Below are 15,408 nucleotides of genomic sequence, written 5' to 3'. Positions count from 1 at the left end.
TCTCCGCAACGGACCCATTGTGTGGATCATTCAGCTTCCGTGCGCGGATCACTCGTACCACAGCCGTTGCTTTGCGCAGTTGTGCCAGATCAATTCAAAGTTTTTTACTCTAAATATTAATAAAGATCTTATAATATTGAAAAGTAATTCCATTAACTGGTGTAGTGCCTTCTGTGCATTGTTTGTTTTCTCACAATGAGCATGGTAAGGTCTATTATAATTTTTTGCTCTTGTTTTTTTTTTCATAACTTGTTCAATGAACCATGAAGTTATGATTTAATGTGTTTTGACATGCCCTTATTATGTTAAACTTTTTGTACAATAAATTTCAGGGATGATTGATGTAAAAAAAAGATTTCTGTGAATTGTAGAATATGGTTTTAGTTTTTTTTTTCATGGGGTTTTATGGAATTTAGTATTGTTTGTTGGTATTAGTAGTTTAATTTGTAATGGTAACCTGGCTTATAACTGATTTTGGGGTTCTTTACACTTCCCGGTACAACACCTCCGTTCCCGATCGATGCCGGAGACTCTTGACTTTGGTCCGCTGTCTCATTTTTTATTGTTGTCCTGTTCCAACCTATACAAACAAGTTGTAATGCTGTATATGATCCTCATTGTGTGATGTATTGATTTTTTTGGTGGCTTGGTGGTTTCTTGTGATTGTGACGCAGACATTTTAGATTTTATGTATGGATATGATTCTGGATATTGATATCATATTATTCTTTTTTGTTAATTTTAGTAACATGCTTAAAATGTGTATACTTTAGCATTATAATGGCTACAATGTCACTATGTATGCTTATTACATAGAAATACCTAAATAGTCAGTTAAATTAAAATTAATTAGATAATCATGATGATGATGCCTGTAATAGGCAATCATTTTACGCAGATCCAAGTTGGTTATTGGAAAACTTGCAATGTGCAATTAAAATCGTGTAAATTTTGTGACATAGCACCCAATTTGACTGAATACTTAGCTATGCCTGAATATTTTAGCGCAAGTAAACATTCTTTGCATAGGTTGCGTGTCGAAAAGAGTATGTTTCTTTCTTTCAACCACGAAATGATTTGTTTTCGTATCCCTGTAGGGTTTGAATCGCTTTTGAAGTCTGTGCGACGCGACGTCACATTGCTACCCAAGCCTTCCACATAAAACAATATATACTCACAGGCCAAGCCACTAACCATCACAACTATCACAGACGTTTCGCGCTAAAATATCGTTCGAGCGACATTAGTATGGTTAATTTTTTGTCGCACAGCGGTTTTTTTTTCACACATTATTTTTAACTATCAATAATAAAAAAATAATAAAAGATATTTATTCAATAGTTTGTTTACAAGTTATAGTTACTTCACATCACAAATAATTCAATCAAACTATTAAAAAGGAAAGCGACCCAGCTTATGCCTACGCCTTGCAGAACAAAGTCCCTTGGCTAACACGCTGTTTTTTAGTCGCCCCCATAAACCATATAAATAACCCATTACCATCAATTCATCGATACACACACTCACACGCACAATGTACTTTTCTTAAATTCAACCGCCGCCACTCCGCACGGTCTTCGGCCAGCTTTGACTTCTTACGACACGACACCCACTTTCTCCTTCACCTGGTCAAAATAGGTAAATCTTTGCCTTCCTCTGCCTCGTCTTCCTTCTACTTTTCCTTTCAACAGGTTTAAGAAAAAAATGTCGTGTCGTATCAAGTGTACCAATACCAATACAAATACAAATATTATATTATATTTGATACCATACAGAACATATCTATCAGGCTCCAAACTAGGCTGAACCTGTATCTTAGACGTCTAACATGCAGGAAAAAAAATTAGATGTCCAATGTTAGATGTACATTTTTTCACTCCATTATTATAACATAATATAATGTACGTATACGTATGCCTAACGGTCCTCGTTGTCTTCAGGTGGTATCTCGCCATGCAGCGCGCGGGTGGGAGCAGGGCCTGTGCGCCATGAGCCACACTCCTGTAGGCGGCCACCCGCAAGGTGAGTACTCACGCACGACACATATAAACTTTGCTAGGTAAACCCAGGCCCGAGGAGAGTAGTGACAACGTCGATTTTTTGGAACCTATTAACTGGTAGCGAGCTGGCAATGGCGCGCGTTTTTTAGTTAAGTCTCGAGCTAAAGTCTCGAGTTATCAAACGCGCGCTATTGCGAGCTCGCTAGCTGTTAATAAGTTCCCAAAAATATACGTTGTCTGTCACTACTCTTCTCTGTCACAACTCTCCTCGGTCTCCCCATACTACGAAGCGCAAAATTCGAACTTGCCGTCATGCTGAGTGCTGACGCTTATACTAGTTAATACGCGAGTGAGAGGGACGGTACGATACGAACTTCGAATTTCGTAGTAGCCCCCCAGTTTAGACCTGCAAGAAATGGCGTGCAAATTGTATTACATTGCGAGGTCGTAAAGGGAACGAATTTGAAGTAGTCAATCGAGCGCAGCAATGTTATATGCACGATTTTTCTTGCGAGTCTAAACTGCGCTTAAGAGATCTGTCAGCTTTACACACGTGAAACTTCTTCATAAGCTGCGATTTGAGGAGGGAGGGTGGGTGTACTGCTTAACACTATTCTTTGACAAGTTTATGCGTGACACTCTGTAGAACCCTGTTGTAGTCAGCATTTGCCGCACTTATAAAAAAAAACTCGTAATGCCAGCAGAAGCTCCCTGCGACAGGGTTCTATGGAGTATTACATACGAACATCAAGGATTAGTAGTGACAAACGCACAATAAAACGTAACACACGTCACTCTTCACGCTTCCAACAGTATAGATGATAAAAATCAATCTTATATCAATGTCATAGAGACTTTGCTATGGAAAAACTTTTATCACTTTAATTATACCTATCTCTATGCTTTTTTGTCCAAATTGAACGTCCATAAAATTCTTACACCTTTTTAATTTGTAAATATTCTGAAAATTTCAAATTTGAACAAGACAAGATCCTTGTGCTTTCAAATAAAACTTAAATGGCACTTTGTTGATTTCCGGGGCGCGTGGGATAAATAAAATATTACTTTTAATAACGTTAGCGAGTCAAAAGAAGCCTTTACGAATTATCATTGTGCCCGTCGCCGCGCGTCGAAAAGGTAATATTAAAATCCTCTGTGAGGTTTTGTCTTTGAAAGTTCAAACGGCGTTATATGCTGCGATATTGTTGGGGCGCTAACCTGTACATCTGTTCTACACTGCTAGGTTTTATACATAAAAGCGATACAAATGCCCATGCTGGGCACAGGCCTCCTCTCAAATTGCGAGGGATTAGGCTGTATTTCCAGGCCCAGTATAAGTTGGGTACTTAACATACGAGATAGCTTCCTCGCAATGTTATCCTTTAATCGTGTTTTGTTTTTTTGAGAAAATGCGTATTTAAATAAGTTTTATTTAAAACGTAAACAAAATAAAAAAAAAACTTAAGCCCGCGTTCGACCTATATTGAAACTGTAGACCTCCAGTTTGCAAGCCCGTTACTATACCGCTGAACCACCACGCTCGTGACAGTGCTCCTGATCTTATTGCGCGTGAAACTTACACAAAAAAGGAACCATTACAAATCGAAAACACGCATTTTCCCAGAGATAGGGCAATAGGGCCAACCTAGGTCGATTGTTCGCTCCCGAAACTCCCTACGTAGCAAACTTCCGCAATCCCCGATATAAATAAATACCTATATAAATAAATAAATGTACAAGACTTTTGCGCTTAAAGGTATAAGATCTATCACATCGTCGGGTGAAAAGTAAGTCACTAATTGCCACCTAAAGTCAAGAGGGATATTCAAACTTATGCATAGCATCGTAAGGTTAATATTCCACTAATTATTTTTTGCAGTTAGTGACTTTTGCTTGTCACCCGACGACATATTCCTAATGACTTTCCTCACTTAACTATCGGCATACATGTATTGTGTGAACTCGTTAAGATTATCGTGTATCCTACATTTTTAAGGATTTACCTATAGGTAAAAGCGACTAGCGATTTTTTCTGTTTATCGATTGACGAAATGAGTCATCGGTCGGGCATGCCCTTCACGTTACCATGATAACTTTCTGTGATAGACTGGCTTGTTGTATTATAGGTTGGGACCACAAGCTTGCCGACAGGTCGTCGCTGCCGCCGGCGTCCGGGGAGGAGAAGGCCAAATCTCACTCCAAACATGTCTTCGCACAGCCACAAATGTCCAAGTAAGTAGCTCGCTGTTTAGCAGCTAAATTGTCCTTTCGGCTTAGGATCGTAAATAACAGTTTTCTGAAATGTACCTACTTTTCTTAAAAGGTGTTATAAAAATCGTAATTCTTTATGATTTTTTCATAATTCCGCATTAAATGTTTATTTTGTGTTTTGAGAATGACTACAATTCGGGAAATTTTAGCGCGCCTTCCGTCTTTAAAGTATCGCTTGAGAAGATCGGCGTGCTAAGACCGCGCGGTTAGCCGCATAGTGCGTACATAGTCTAATTGGTATTGTTTTGCGTGCGACAGACAAGGAGCGAGCGGCGGGGGCGCGGGCGCGTGGCGCTCGGAGACGGAGGGATCGTCGGGCAGCTCGGCGCAGTCGGCGCGCTCGCTCGCCTCGCCGCCTTACATGCGCTGGGCGCGCAGCCTGCACGACCTGCTCGAGGTGAGCGACTGAACACTAGAAGACGTTGCGCCGACCAAACGTTACGGTTCTGTCGTTTCAGGTCTTCCTAGGACTCTTAACCTTTTCGCCGCCACGTCAAATACAAAAGAAATCCCCCATAAGCCAGGCTTCTATATTGCAATACCTAGAATTGAACCTTAACTTAATTGAACGAAGGTTGCTTTTGTATGAAGTAATGGACGTATATTTACGTCGTTGGTGAGTTTGAATTTAATTTTTACTAATTTTAATAAATTAATACCATGCATGGATGCATATTTATTATATGGACCCCCTCCGGGTAAAAGCCTCCTACAAAGAATCCCATTTTTGTCAGTATGGTATTTATTTAAAAGTTAGTGATTTATTTGTAAACATATGTATAACTGATTACAATGGTGGAAAAGTTTAGCATGCAACATTATATATTACTGATCTTATATTTACGGATTTTAGTACCTATTTATTACGTAAAAAATTAAGATTGAAGATCATAATGACAGATTACAGTATTTTTAGTACTTGTAGCCATGCAGAGCACCTACCGCTTATAAAAAAATAAATAATTTATTACGTAAAGTATCGAGAAATTGTGTGGCTAGAATTTCAAGATTATCTGACTTGTCTATCGCATTGGGCATATTTACCTGTAAGGATAGATTAAGTTTTGTGAAATTATAAATAAATAAATAATAATAACAACTTAAGATTGGTTTTTTGGAAACTTTTTGTATTTTTTATTTTAATTCCAAATTTTTACTTTTACGGTCATCCCGTAAAACCTAAATTGAAAATACAAACTGAAATATAGATGCACAGAAAAATAAGACCAGCACTGGGAATCGAACCCAGGTCCTCGGCATTCCGTGCCACGTGCTACACCACTGCTGCTACTGGTGCTGGTCCAGCAGTGGTGTAGCGGTATAGCACGTGGCACGGAATGCCGAGGACCTGGGTTCGATTCCCAGTGCTGATCTTATTTTTCTGGTTTTTCTGTGCATCTATATTTCAGTTTGTAATTTCAATAATAAGAACCTTTTTGTCTTGCTCCGCGACGTGTTGCGCGGAGGAGCAAGATACGAAGGTAGTTGCCTCCGCAAATGTAAGCCCGCATCAATAATGTGTGTGTGGGGTGTGGTGTGTGTGGTGGGCAGGACGCGGAGGGCGTCCGGCTGTTCCGCAAGTTCGTGGGCGGCGCGGGCGCGCTGCACGTGGACCGGCTCAACTTCCACTTCGCGGTGCAGGGGCTGCGCCAGGAGCCCGACCGGGACCACCACAAGATCCGGCAGGTCGTCTCCGCCATCTACAAGTCAGTGCTCTGCTCTGCTCTGCTCACACCTTCGCTACGTTTTTACAGCCTTGGTTGACACTATTTACCGGCCCGGATGATACCAACATGGAAATACCGACCTGATTTCTCGTTATGATTAGCTTTTTGAAGTCTTTTTGTATTTTTTATTTTAACTCCAAATCCATGCGCATCCATCCATGTCTCAATTTGTATTTTCGATCTGATTTTTCGTGTACACGCCCATAGACAAACTTGATGTAAACCGATCATGTTTCTCATGTTGGTACAAATATTAGTAATTTTTTTTTAAATGTAATAATGATGCGTGTGCCCTGTTGGCGTCCCGAATAAATGAATAAATAAAGTAAAATGTCAAACTGACATGAGTTTACGGGCGTGTACACGAAAAATTGGGTCGGTATTTCCATGTCGGTATTATAAGGAAGCCGTGGTGGCCTAATGGTTTGACCTATCGCCTCTCAAGCGTGGGTTTGAACCCCGGCTGGCACCTCTAAGTTTTTAGAAATTCATGTGCGGAATTACATTTGAAATTTACCACGAGTTTTGCGGTGAAGGAAAACATCGTGAGGAAACCTGCACAAACCTGTGAAGCGATTCAATGGTGCGTGCGAAGTTCCCAATCCGCACTGGGTCCGCGTGGGAACTATGGCCCAAGCCCTCTTGTTCTGAAAGGAGGCCTGTGCCCAGCAGTGGGACGTATATAGGCTGGGATGATGGATGGAGGATTATCCGGGCCGGTAAATAGTGTCACTAGCGACGTTTTGTTTTGCCTCACGTGAGATTGGGGGTAAAGTCGAGCCAGATCTCACATTTATTTCACCTCGAGAGACGATACGTACCTATATGTCTGTCATATAATAACATTATAGGCTACTTTTTATGTCAACATCACGGGATCGAAGTTAAAACGAAAAATCTTAACATTTTATCTTATTTTATATAATTTTTTTAACCCTCGACGCAAAAAGAGGGGTTGTTATAAGTTTTACCTCTATGTGTGTCTGTCTGTGGCACCGTAGCTCTTAAACGGTTGCTAGTGGTTCTAGCGATAGTTCTTAGACATGTTTTATCAAAATCGGTTCAGCCGTTTTTGAGATATTTAACTTTGAAGCGACAATGTCTGGGATTTTCCAACTTTTTGTTGGCTAGGTTATTATTTCATGATGGCATTTCTTGGGACTTGCCAAGTCCGGCCGCGATCCTGACAAAGGGTCAAAAATCCTGAGATGTCGGGATAAATCGTGACGTATGACAACCGTATTCGCAGGTTCCTCCGCAAGTCGGCGCTGGCGATGCCGGAGGAGCTGAAAGCGCGCGTGAAGGCGGCCCTGCGGGACGGCGCGCCGCTCGAGAAGACCGTCTTCGACCCTATGGAGCAGGAGGTACGATAGACTTGGTTCCCACCGGTGGGCTTAGCCTTGGCAAACCCACTTTCCGCAAAATTTATTTATTTTATATCTGTCAATAAAAAAAATACAGCATTGCAGTTAAAAAAAACCAATGCACTGTAAAATTCAAATTATACACAAAAAGAAAACCATAAAAAACACAACAAAAACATAAAAAAAAACTAATTAGGGATTTTTGAACGTCGAAAATAGAAAAATATTTCTTTAAGATATTTATTTGCATAAATAAAAAATGGTTAAAAAAAACTGAAATTGATAGTTTTTTTTATTTGTCTTTTATCCCTAGGTGTTTACAGCGTCCTAAAATTATAATATAAAGTTAATATTTAACTTTAGTTTATTTGTTAAGGTGACGCGCGCCATAACCGAGACGACGTACCAGGCGTTCCTGCGCTCGGAGGCTTACGTGTCTTACGTGAGCGCGGCCACGCAGCCGCTGTCCTCGGCCGACGCGTCGCCGCCCGCGCCGCTGCCGCCGCCGCCCAGAGAGGTAAACCAACATTTCACTAGACAAACTGACACATTTTACCGGAGGTAAACCGACGCATATTAATAGAGGTAAACCGGCACATATTAACAGAATTAAACTGACACATTTTAGCAGAGGTTAACCGACACATTTTATCAGAGATAAAGCAACATATACTGAGCGGCAAAAACTCTGGCCCTCAAATGTATGCAGTAATAGGTAATTTTGTATGTAGAGTGGGCCAAATTTTGTGCCGCTGGGTATATCTTATCAAAGGTAAACCAACACATTTTACCGGAGGTAAACCGACACATTTTACCAGAGGTACACCAGCATATTTTACTAAAGGTTAACCGATACTTTTTACCATAGGTAAACCAAACACATTTTACCAGAGGTAAAACAACACCATTTTATCAGAGGTGAAACTAACACATTTTACCAGATGTAAACCGACACTTGTTACCAGATGTAAACCGACACATTTTACCAGATGTCGGTTTACATCATTTTGATTAGAGGTTTTTTTTTAGTTTTTTAATCAAACGGCACATGCTTATACAATAAATTTTGTTATCTCCAAACTGTTACCATTAAACAGACACATTTTACCAGTTGTAAACCGACACATTTTACCAGATGTAATCCGACACATTTTACCAGATGTAAACCGACACATTTTATCAGATGTAAACCGACACATTTTACCAGATGTAAACAGACACATTTTGGCTAGAGGTAAACCGACATTTTACCAGATGTAAACCGACACATTTTGACTAGAGGTAAACCGACAAATTTTATCAGACATAAACCAACCATTTTACCAGTAGCGGCCTGCCTCGGATTTATACAGAAGCTATTTAAAAAAGGGGGGGTGATAAAATAAGAAAGATCTCTAATTAAAGGCACGTCACATTTTACCTCCCTTTTCCCAAAACTACACTTTCGCGAAGATGAGGTGTGTCGCTAGTTATTAGTTATATAAACCTTCCGTGCGAAATTATCTAACTATCCATTGCATACAGGCAGACGTAGTGACACCTTATTTAATAAAACTAGTCGGACCGTTTCTGATTTAAGATATAAAGTCAAAGCCAAGTGAGTAAAGCCGTTTAATTTTGTATTTTTTTCAGACGTAGTGACATTATTTTATACTATGTATAATTGACGTATATGTTTTGGTTAATGCAGGCGGGCGTGGGTGGTCTGGCGACTCTCCACGAGGGCTTGGAGCTGGCGGCGGGGGCGGGGGCGGGGCGGGGGCGGGGCCGGGGGCGCCGGCGCGGCTCACGCACGACGCGCTGTTGGCCACGCAGGCGCGCCGGCTGCACGCCGACCAGGCGCCGTCAGTACCCTGCATTTGTCTATACCCATACACTAGCCTCTGTTAACACTATTGGATCGTCTGTTAATCAGGAACAATTAAAAGAGGGGAGGGGAGTTGTAGTGGAGGAAAGAAAGAGAGAGAGTTACACGTATTTGATTCACAGGATAGTGAGATTTATTACATTGATTTCTAAACCGAAAAGCCGTGCGCCAAAAGTCATGATTTGAAAGTAAAAGGGTTCAAATTAATGACTGATTAACATCACTACATGGGGGTTAAAAGTTGCTAAAAATATCATTTGACTAATGGACGACCCCTGTACTGTAGAGCAGTGTTTCACGCGATCTCACTTGGCAACCTACTTATCTCCACATTTATTAAGTTCTATATGACCCACTCGTCCCACAATTTGGGGAAAAGGTGGGAAATATTGCACAGCTTGGCGAATAAGAATTTAATTAATCTACTGTGACAAAAAAATTAACATAAGTACACAAGTTACACTGGGACAGTTGCGAATAAAGTAACGACCTTGTTTTTTTTCGAACTCTTATTTGACAACCTGTAATGTTATTTCCGTCCCATTGTCTGCTGTCTCTCTCTAACTTACATTGCCATGTCGGTACGATAATTATAATAGTTAGTCATTTATTTTTCGTCTCTTACGTAGAAAGTAAAAAAGGTGTGTCAGTGACATGAACAATTGGTAGTTTAATAATACGATGAAGGATGTGCAAATTTCCATCTTTTCGTATATTCAAAATTGGTTTCAAAAAAAATCCTGACACATCTAAGTTCACTGTGTGACCCCATCCCTAGCTGCTTCTTACATTTCATTTCATAGTACTTAGTTTTGACCTCATAGCATGAAGCAAAATTATTATAATACCTTAGGCCTAAGCCAAGAATTCTGCAAAAAAACATTAACACACCGTTAATTAAATTTTTAACAACCCGACGCAATTTTGCATAATTCATGGTCCAATTTTGACGCTATCGTTTTTTTTTATTTAGTTGCTCCGGCAGCTTGTCTGATGTTTACCGTTTGCCCCCCATGTGTGTCCTCGCTGCATGGCCCCGCACCTGCCTCGCATACGCTGTGTTGCCACCGATATAAACGCCGTCCCTCTCCGATCCAAAAACCCCATCTAACTTATTAACCCTCTACTGCGTCATAATGCCCCGATCCTTAACGTCCCTTCGCGTTCCACCGCCGCTCTGGCACGTTCGGATGGCAACAGCAAGCACCGCGCGAAGTCAGTGTACAGCGCGCACGTAACGTACGCCGGGTACTGCCCCGCCTCGCGGCAAGACTCGGAGCGCGCCAGCCTCAGCAGCGGCCGCGCCGACAGCGACGCCGTCTCCCTCTCTGGCAGCAGCTTGTGAGTACCAAAGGGACTTACTGCATGAATATGCTAAATGGGAGACCTGACAACGCTTAGGATTCCGGTTCCAGTACGCGAGTTCATTCCATAACGTTACCGCTTCAACTGCAGTCAGTTCAGTGGTGATGCTTCGATTCGGGACAGTTTTCTGCCGCTCCAGTGTTCTTATAGGTAAGGGCTTCTAAAGAACTCTCAAGGTAAGTGTAATCGTGCATTCAAGCCGTCAAAGGCATTGTTTTTATTTAAGTGAAATTTGTTTTGTTTCTTTGCCGATGACGTTTTGAATTTGCGATCCCTGTAAAGAATCCTTGCACGGTATATTAGATTTTATGTCGTTTTTAATTAAGCTTTTACATAGTTCCAAGCACAATGCCTAATAGTTTGATTTGAGCATTTTAAATTAAGTGTCATTTTTTTACTTTTAATCGCCCCTCATGTTTTAACAATTCCCATTTATTAAGGAAATGCTTTTTACGTACAGCTTACGTTTGCAAAGTAATGAATTAGGATTTCAATGAAAACTGTAGCTACAACTTGCTATATAATAAATAAGAGATAATGAAATACCGTATTAATGTAGCAACAGCCACACCATTTAACGATGGTCGTCGTCGTTTGTCACGAGTGTCCCCCCGGCGTAACGAGCGTTGTTCGGTGTTGCAGGGACGGTCTGTCGGCGCGCGGCGGGCGCGAGCGCGAGCGGCGCCGCCCGCGGCTGCCCGGCCTCGACCGGCAGGCTGTCATCAACAAGGAACAAGACACCAACATGGTAAGACGTATCACCTTTATAACCTTTAGTTCCCGTACTTCGTGACCTATTACAAAATATGAACCTCACCCTTCAGTGATCCACCCGTTGCATATGCAAAAACCATGGTTTTAATAGTACATTACTGCAGAGGCCATGAAGTAAGGGATTGATGGACGAGTTCGGGGTAGACGGATAAAACGAGTCCAGCAATCCCTGTTCTGGCCGAGGTTTGTATAGTGCTTTTCTCAAACAATGTGAGGAAATATTTCATCCATCGCATCGCATCGCAGTATCGCAAATGCTTACAGAGTAGTGGTGGTTGGCTGTTCGTAATTTTTCCTTTGTCAGTTTAATGTTAGTAAGCAAATTTAAAAAGTTAGAGCAGCGGACAATAATGGATTTTCATACATACTTCATGGCCTAGGCCAAGAAGTTATGTAGGGAGGTGGTAGGGAGCCATAAATGAGAAACTTCATGTCTCCATTTCGTGACATTAACGCATACATTTCCGAGCATGTTTGAGAAAAATACTTTTTGAAAACATAAAGTAAAAAAAATACAAAAAAAATATTTGTTTTTATTAATACGGCACTTGCTAACTGACACTAAGAGTGTATTCGTATGCACGTGCACACCTATAGGTGAAAAAAAAAAAACAGTCATGCGTTAGTGTTACCTGTGAGTTATCACTGAACGAACGCTTTGTGCGACAATTTAAACTTCGTTCGAAAAAACGCAAAATATCCCTGAGGGGATAATCATGCGATAATATCCGAATTATCGGATAATGTAATGACTCTACCAATATTGTTATCCAACCTATGTATACCACAGTATTTAATGCAAATAATGATTCTGATTATTTACGTTGTAATTAGTTTTAAATATTGTGTTTTTATTGATTATATGTAAGTTTGTATAGTATTTATTTATTGTATGGGCCGTGTTGCAGGAAATAAATAGTTTAATTATATATTATGTGTGGTGCGCAGGTGATCCCGCGCACGCAGCGCATGTCAGCGGAGGCGCTGCGCGTGCTGCCGCCGGCCGAGTTCGCGCCGCTGCTCATCGAGAAGCTGGAGCGAGTGCGCCGCGAACAGGACCTCAAAGACCGCCTCGAGCGGCGCCTGCAGGAGGTACGCACCCTGTATACTGAGCGATGCTGCGCATTGAGAAGCTGGAGTCAGATATGGGTCCCGCATTAGTACCATACTATAATATATTATGTTATGACTGTAACTGTCCCGACAAAGATGCAAAAATTTCTAGTTTATACGCATTTGTGCGTTGTAGGACGGGCGCACTCTGAGTTTTAGGTATGATGCTACAAGCTGGACGGACTAGTTTCAGGCTGTTTTAGGCTGGCGCGCGCCGGTCATGTTGCGCACCAGTTTGTCAGCTGTTCACTCGCGCGATAGATAAATAAAGTTATAGTTGTGTGACGTCCCAGGGCGACGGCGAGGACGCGTCGACGCTGGCGCTGCCGCCGCAGCTGGTCGCCGCCGCCATCCGGGAGAAGCTGCAGCTCGACGACGACAACGACCAAGACATACTCGGTGAGCGTGGGCGGGGATATAACACCTACTGGTACAGGACACTGGACTGATAATGATAACATTCACTGGGATAATAATAATACTATATACTTCAAAGGTTGACTGGTAGAGATCCCTTAAAGGGATAATTCCGCCTTTGTACAAGTATCTTAAAGTTTGTCAGTTGTATTTTGTTAATTTTCTTTTGTACCATCAGCCAAATATGTGGTCTACCACCATAAAGTTGATAATCGTTTGCATGTCATAAAACAATAATGCCAATAAACGTGTCTGTCAACTTGAAAGTTCGACTTTAGCGACATATTCATTTGAAAGGAACTTGTTTAAAAATTGATAGACCACTTATGTGGCTGATGGTACATACAATAAAAAATTAACGTTTTAATTTCGAAGCAGGGACGATTTGTTGTTTTTTTTTTATCTTAAAGAACAAAAATATATTTTCAAATAGATCGCGATATTTTCTTCGATTACCATCAGGCGTGATTGTGGTCATACGCAAGCCTATTTCTGTATAAAAAATGTTGTAAACCATCAGTAACGGTCGTGTTGTGTGTGTCAGACCAGCACGTGTCGCGCGTGTGGTCGGAGCGCACGCCGGGCGCGTCCCCGCCGGGCGGGCGGCGCCGCGCGCGGCCACCACCCCACCCCCACCCCCGCGCGCGCGCGCCCTCCGCGCTCTCCGCAGACTCGGGACACTGCGACGCCTCCGACCTGCTGCCGCCGCCTTCGCACTCACGGTACGCCCGCCGCACCTCTTCTTTACCACAACTTTAAAAATTGATTTTAGTTGGGAAGTGAAAGACTCGTCGTCCTCCAAGTTCTAAAGGGTCGTAAGAGACCGGTGAAAGCAGATCGCTCCATGTGCAATCCTTATATAGATAACGATCCTCAGACATGAGGGACCGAACCAAGAAAAAGGTATATGGCAGTATCTGAAGAAAAAAAAACACCATGTGCAATTTTACATTACAAATTACACTGATGTAGCATTAAGCTGTACATACTACTGGGTTAGTCGCGCGGTTTTAGCGCACCATCTCTTTCTCAAGCGATACTCTGAAGAGGGACGGCGCGCTAAATCCGCGCGGCTGGCCGTATGTATAGTCAGTTCTTACACTTAATATCCTAGATTTCGCTTTGAGCTGGCATTATGTAACATTTATTTACAAAAAAATATCAGTGCAATTTGAATCTTATTGTTTTGAAAATAAAGTCAAATTCTTAAAAAAAATGGAGAAACCGTAATATTTTCGAACTTATAGTGTACAGTCTGTTGCACATTTGGGCCGCACGAGGATAAATCTGTGTGTGTGTTGTCAGGTCGTTCAGCAAGAAGGCGCCGACGGAGCTGACGGACAGCGGAGTATCGGTGGTGAGCTCGGGCGGCAGCGTGCCCGGCGCCTGCGGGCCGTGCGAGCCGCGCCTGCTGCTCTGGGTGGCCGAGGGGGAGCGGCGCCTGCACGAGCGGGGGCCCTCCGCAGACCGCGACAAGGACGACCACCGGCGGCGCGCGCCCGCCCAGACCCGCCCCAGGTACTGATCGTGACGACACCCACGTGCTTGAGAGAGCTTGGGGCCCTTTTCGGGGACCCCCTGACGCAATTGGACCCAGTAGGTGGCGCTGTTGTCGGTATGTTACCATATTTAATGTAGTGCAGGTTTTCGGGACAGGACGTCTGCCGGGCCCGCTAGTTAGATATCATCATCTGTATGTATTATACATATACATCCTGTATATGGAAACATTTGTCAATTACTATGAAAAAAATCCTGAAAAACATTTACTTACAGGGTTGTTCAGTCAAACCAACCATTTGCTAAAATGAAATATTGTAGTATATTTTGAAATGATATTGTATACTAAGTTGTGTTTGTTTGCAGAGGCAAGGCGGAGGCGCACACGGTGGTGGTGGTGTCGTTCCTGGACGAGGCGGTGCCGTACCGGTTCAAGGTGCCGGCCGCGCCGCTCACGCTGCGCCTCTTCAAGGACTTCCTGCCGAGGAAGGGGAACTACAGGTGCCCTATGTTTTAAATACGAAATATCAAGCAGAACTCTGCGCTTTTATAGTTTGTGGCATTGACGGATCATGACAATTTGTTAGTAACAAAATAACACGATATTTACATGTGTAGTAATGATAGAGCTATATTTCCAAAAAAAATACTGCAACAATATAATATTATGGCATCCTACGGACGTTTAGACATTTGACATTCAAAAAACTGTTTACGGTTTGTGCTAGTGCTACATTCTGGCAACAGAACATTGCAGTAATACTCCCTGTTCTAAATAATTTACCATTGTAAATTGTAGCACTTGTAACTTTTGTGTTAGACATGCCAGATCTTCGTATTTATTAAGATTCATATTTATAGTTTTTTTTTATATATTTATAGACTTCAGGGAGTCGGGTTTTATAGCCGGTGAGACTCCGGCACTGTCTGCACCCTTCCTTCACAGTCGTCCATGATGGATTTTTCCCGACTGCACGTCGTTATCCTCTCTATAAAACACCTCATATAAA

General features: G+C 42.2%; 1 protein-coding gene across 1 annotated transcript in view; it reads left to right on the top strand.

Moving 5' to 3' along the window:
• LOC141429252 (axin-like) overlaps nucleotides 1–15,408 on the top strand; it is a 118,791-nt gene that overhangs the window by 99,642 nt on the left and 3,741 nt on the right. The window contains 15 exon segments of the mRNA XM_074089531.1: nucleotides 1,941–2,022; nucleotides 4,127–4,232; nucleotides 4,530–4,668; nucleotides 5,823–5,977; nucleotides 7,248–7,362; nucleotides 7,739–7,879; nucleotides 9,053–9,115; nucleotides 9,118–9,206; nucleotides 10,430–10,570; nucleotides 11,237–11,342; nucleotides 12,317–12,460; nucleotides 12,775–12,880; nucleotides 13,443–13,620; nucleotides 14,204–14,416; nucleotides 14,765–14,899. Coding sequence (XP_073945632.1) covers nucleotides 1,989–2,022; nucleotides 4,127–4,232; nucleotides 4,530–4,668; nucleotides 5,823–5,977; nucleotides 7,248–7,362; nucleotides 7,739–7,879; nucleotides 9,053–9,115; nucleotides 9,118–9,206; nucleotides 10,430–10,570; nucleotides 11,237–11,342; nucleotides 12,317–12,460; nucleotides 12,775–12,880; nucleotides 13,443–13,620; nucleotides 14,204–14,416; nucleotides 14,765–14,899 — 1,865 coding nt within the window. The 5' untranslated portion in view covers nucleotides 1,941–1,988.

The sequence above is a fragment of the Choristoneura fumiferana genome, chromosome 6 (genome assembly GCF_025370935.1).
Source record: "Choristoneura fumiferana chromosome 6, NRCan_CFum_1, whole genome shotgun sequence".
Lineage (NCBI taxonomy): Eukaryota > Metazoa > Arthropoda > Insecta > Lepidoptera > Tortricidae > Choristoneura > Choristoneura fumiferana.
This window is presented reverse-complemented; position numbering and strand designations above follow the sequence as displayed.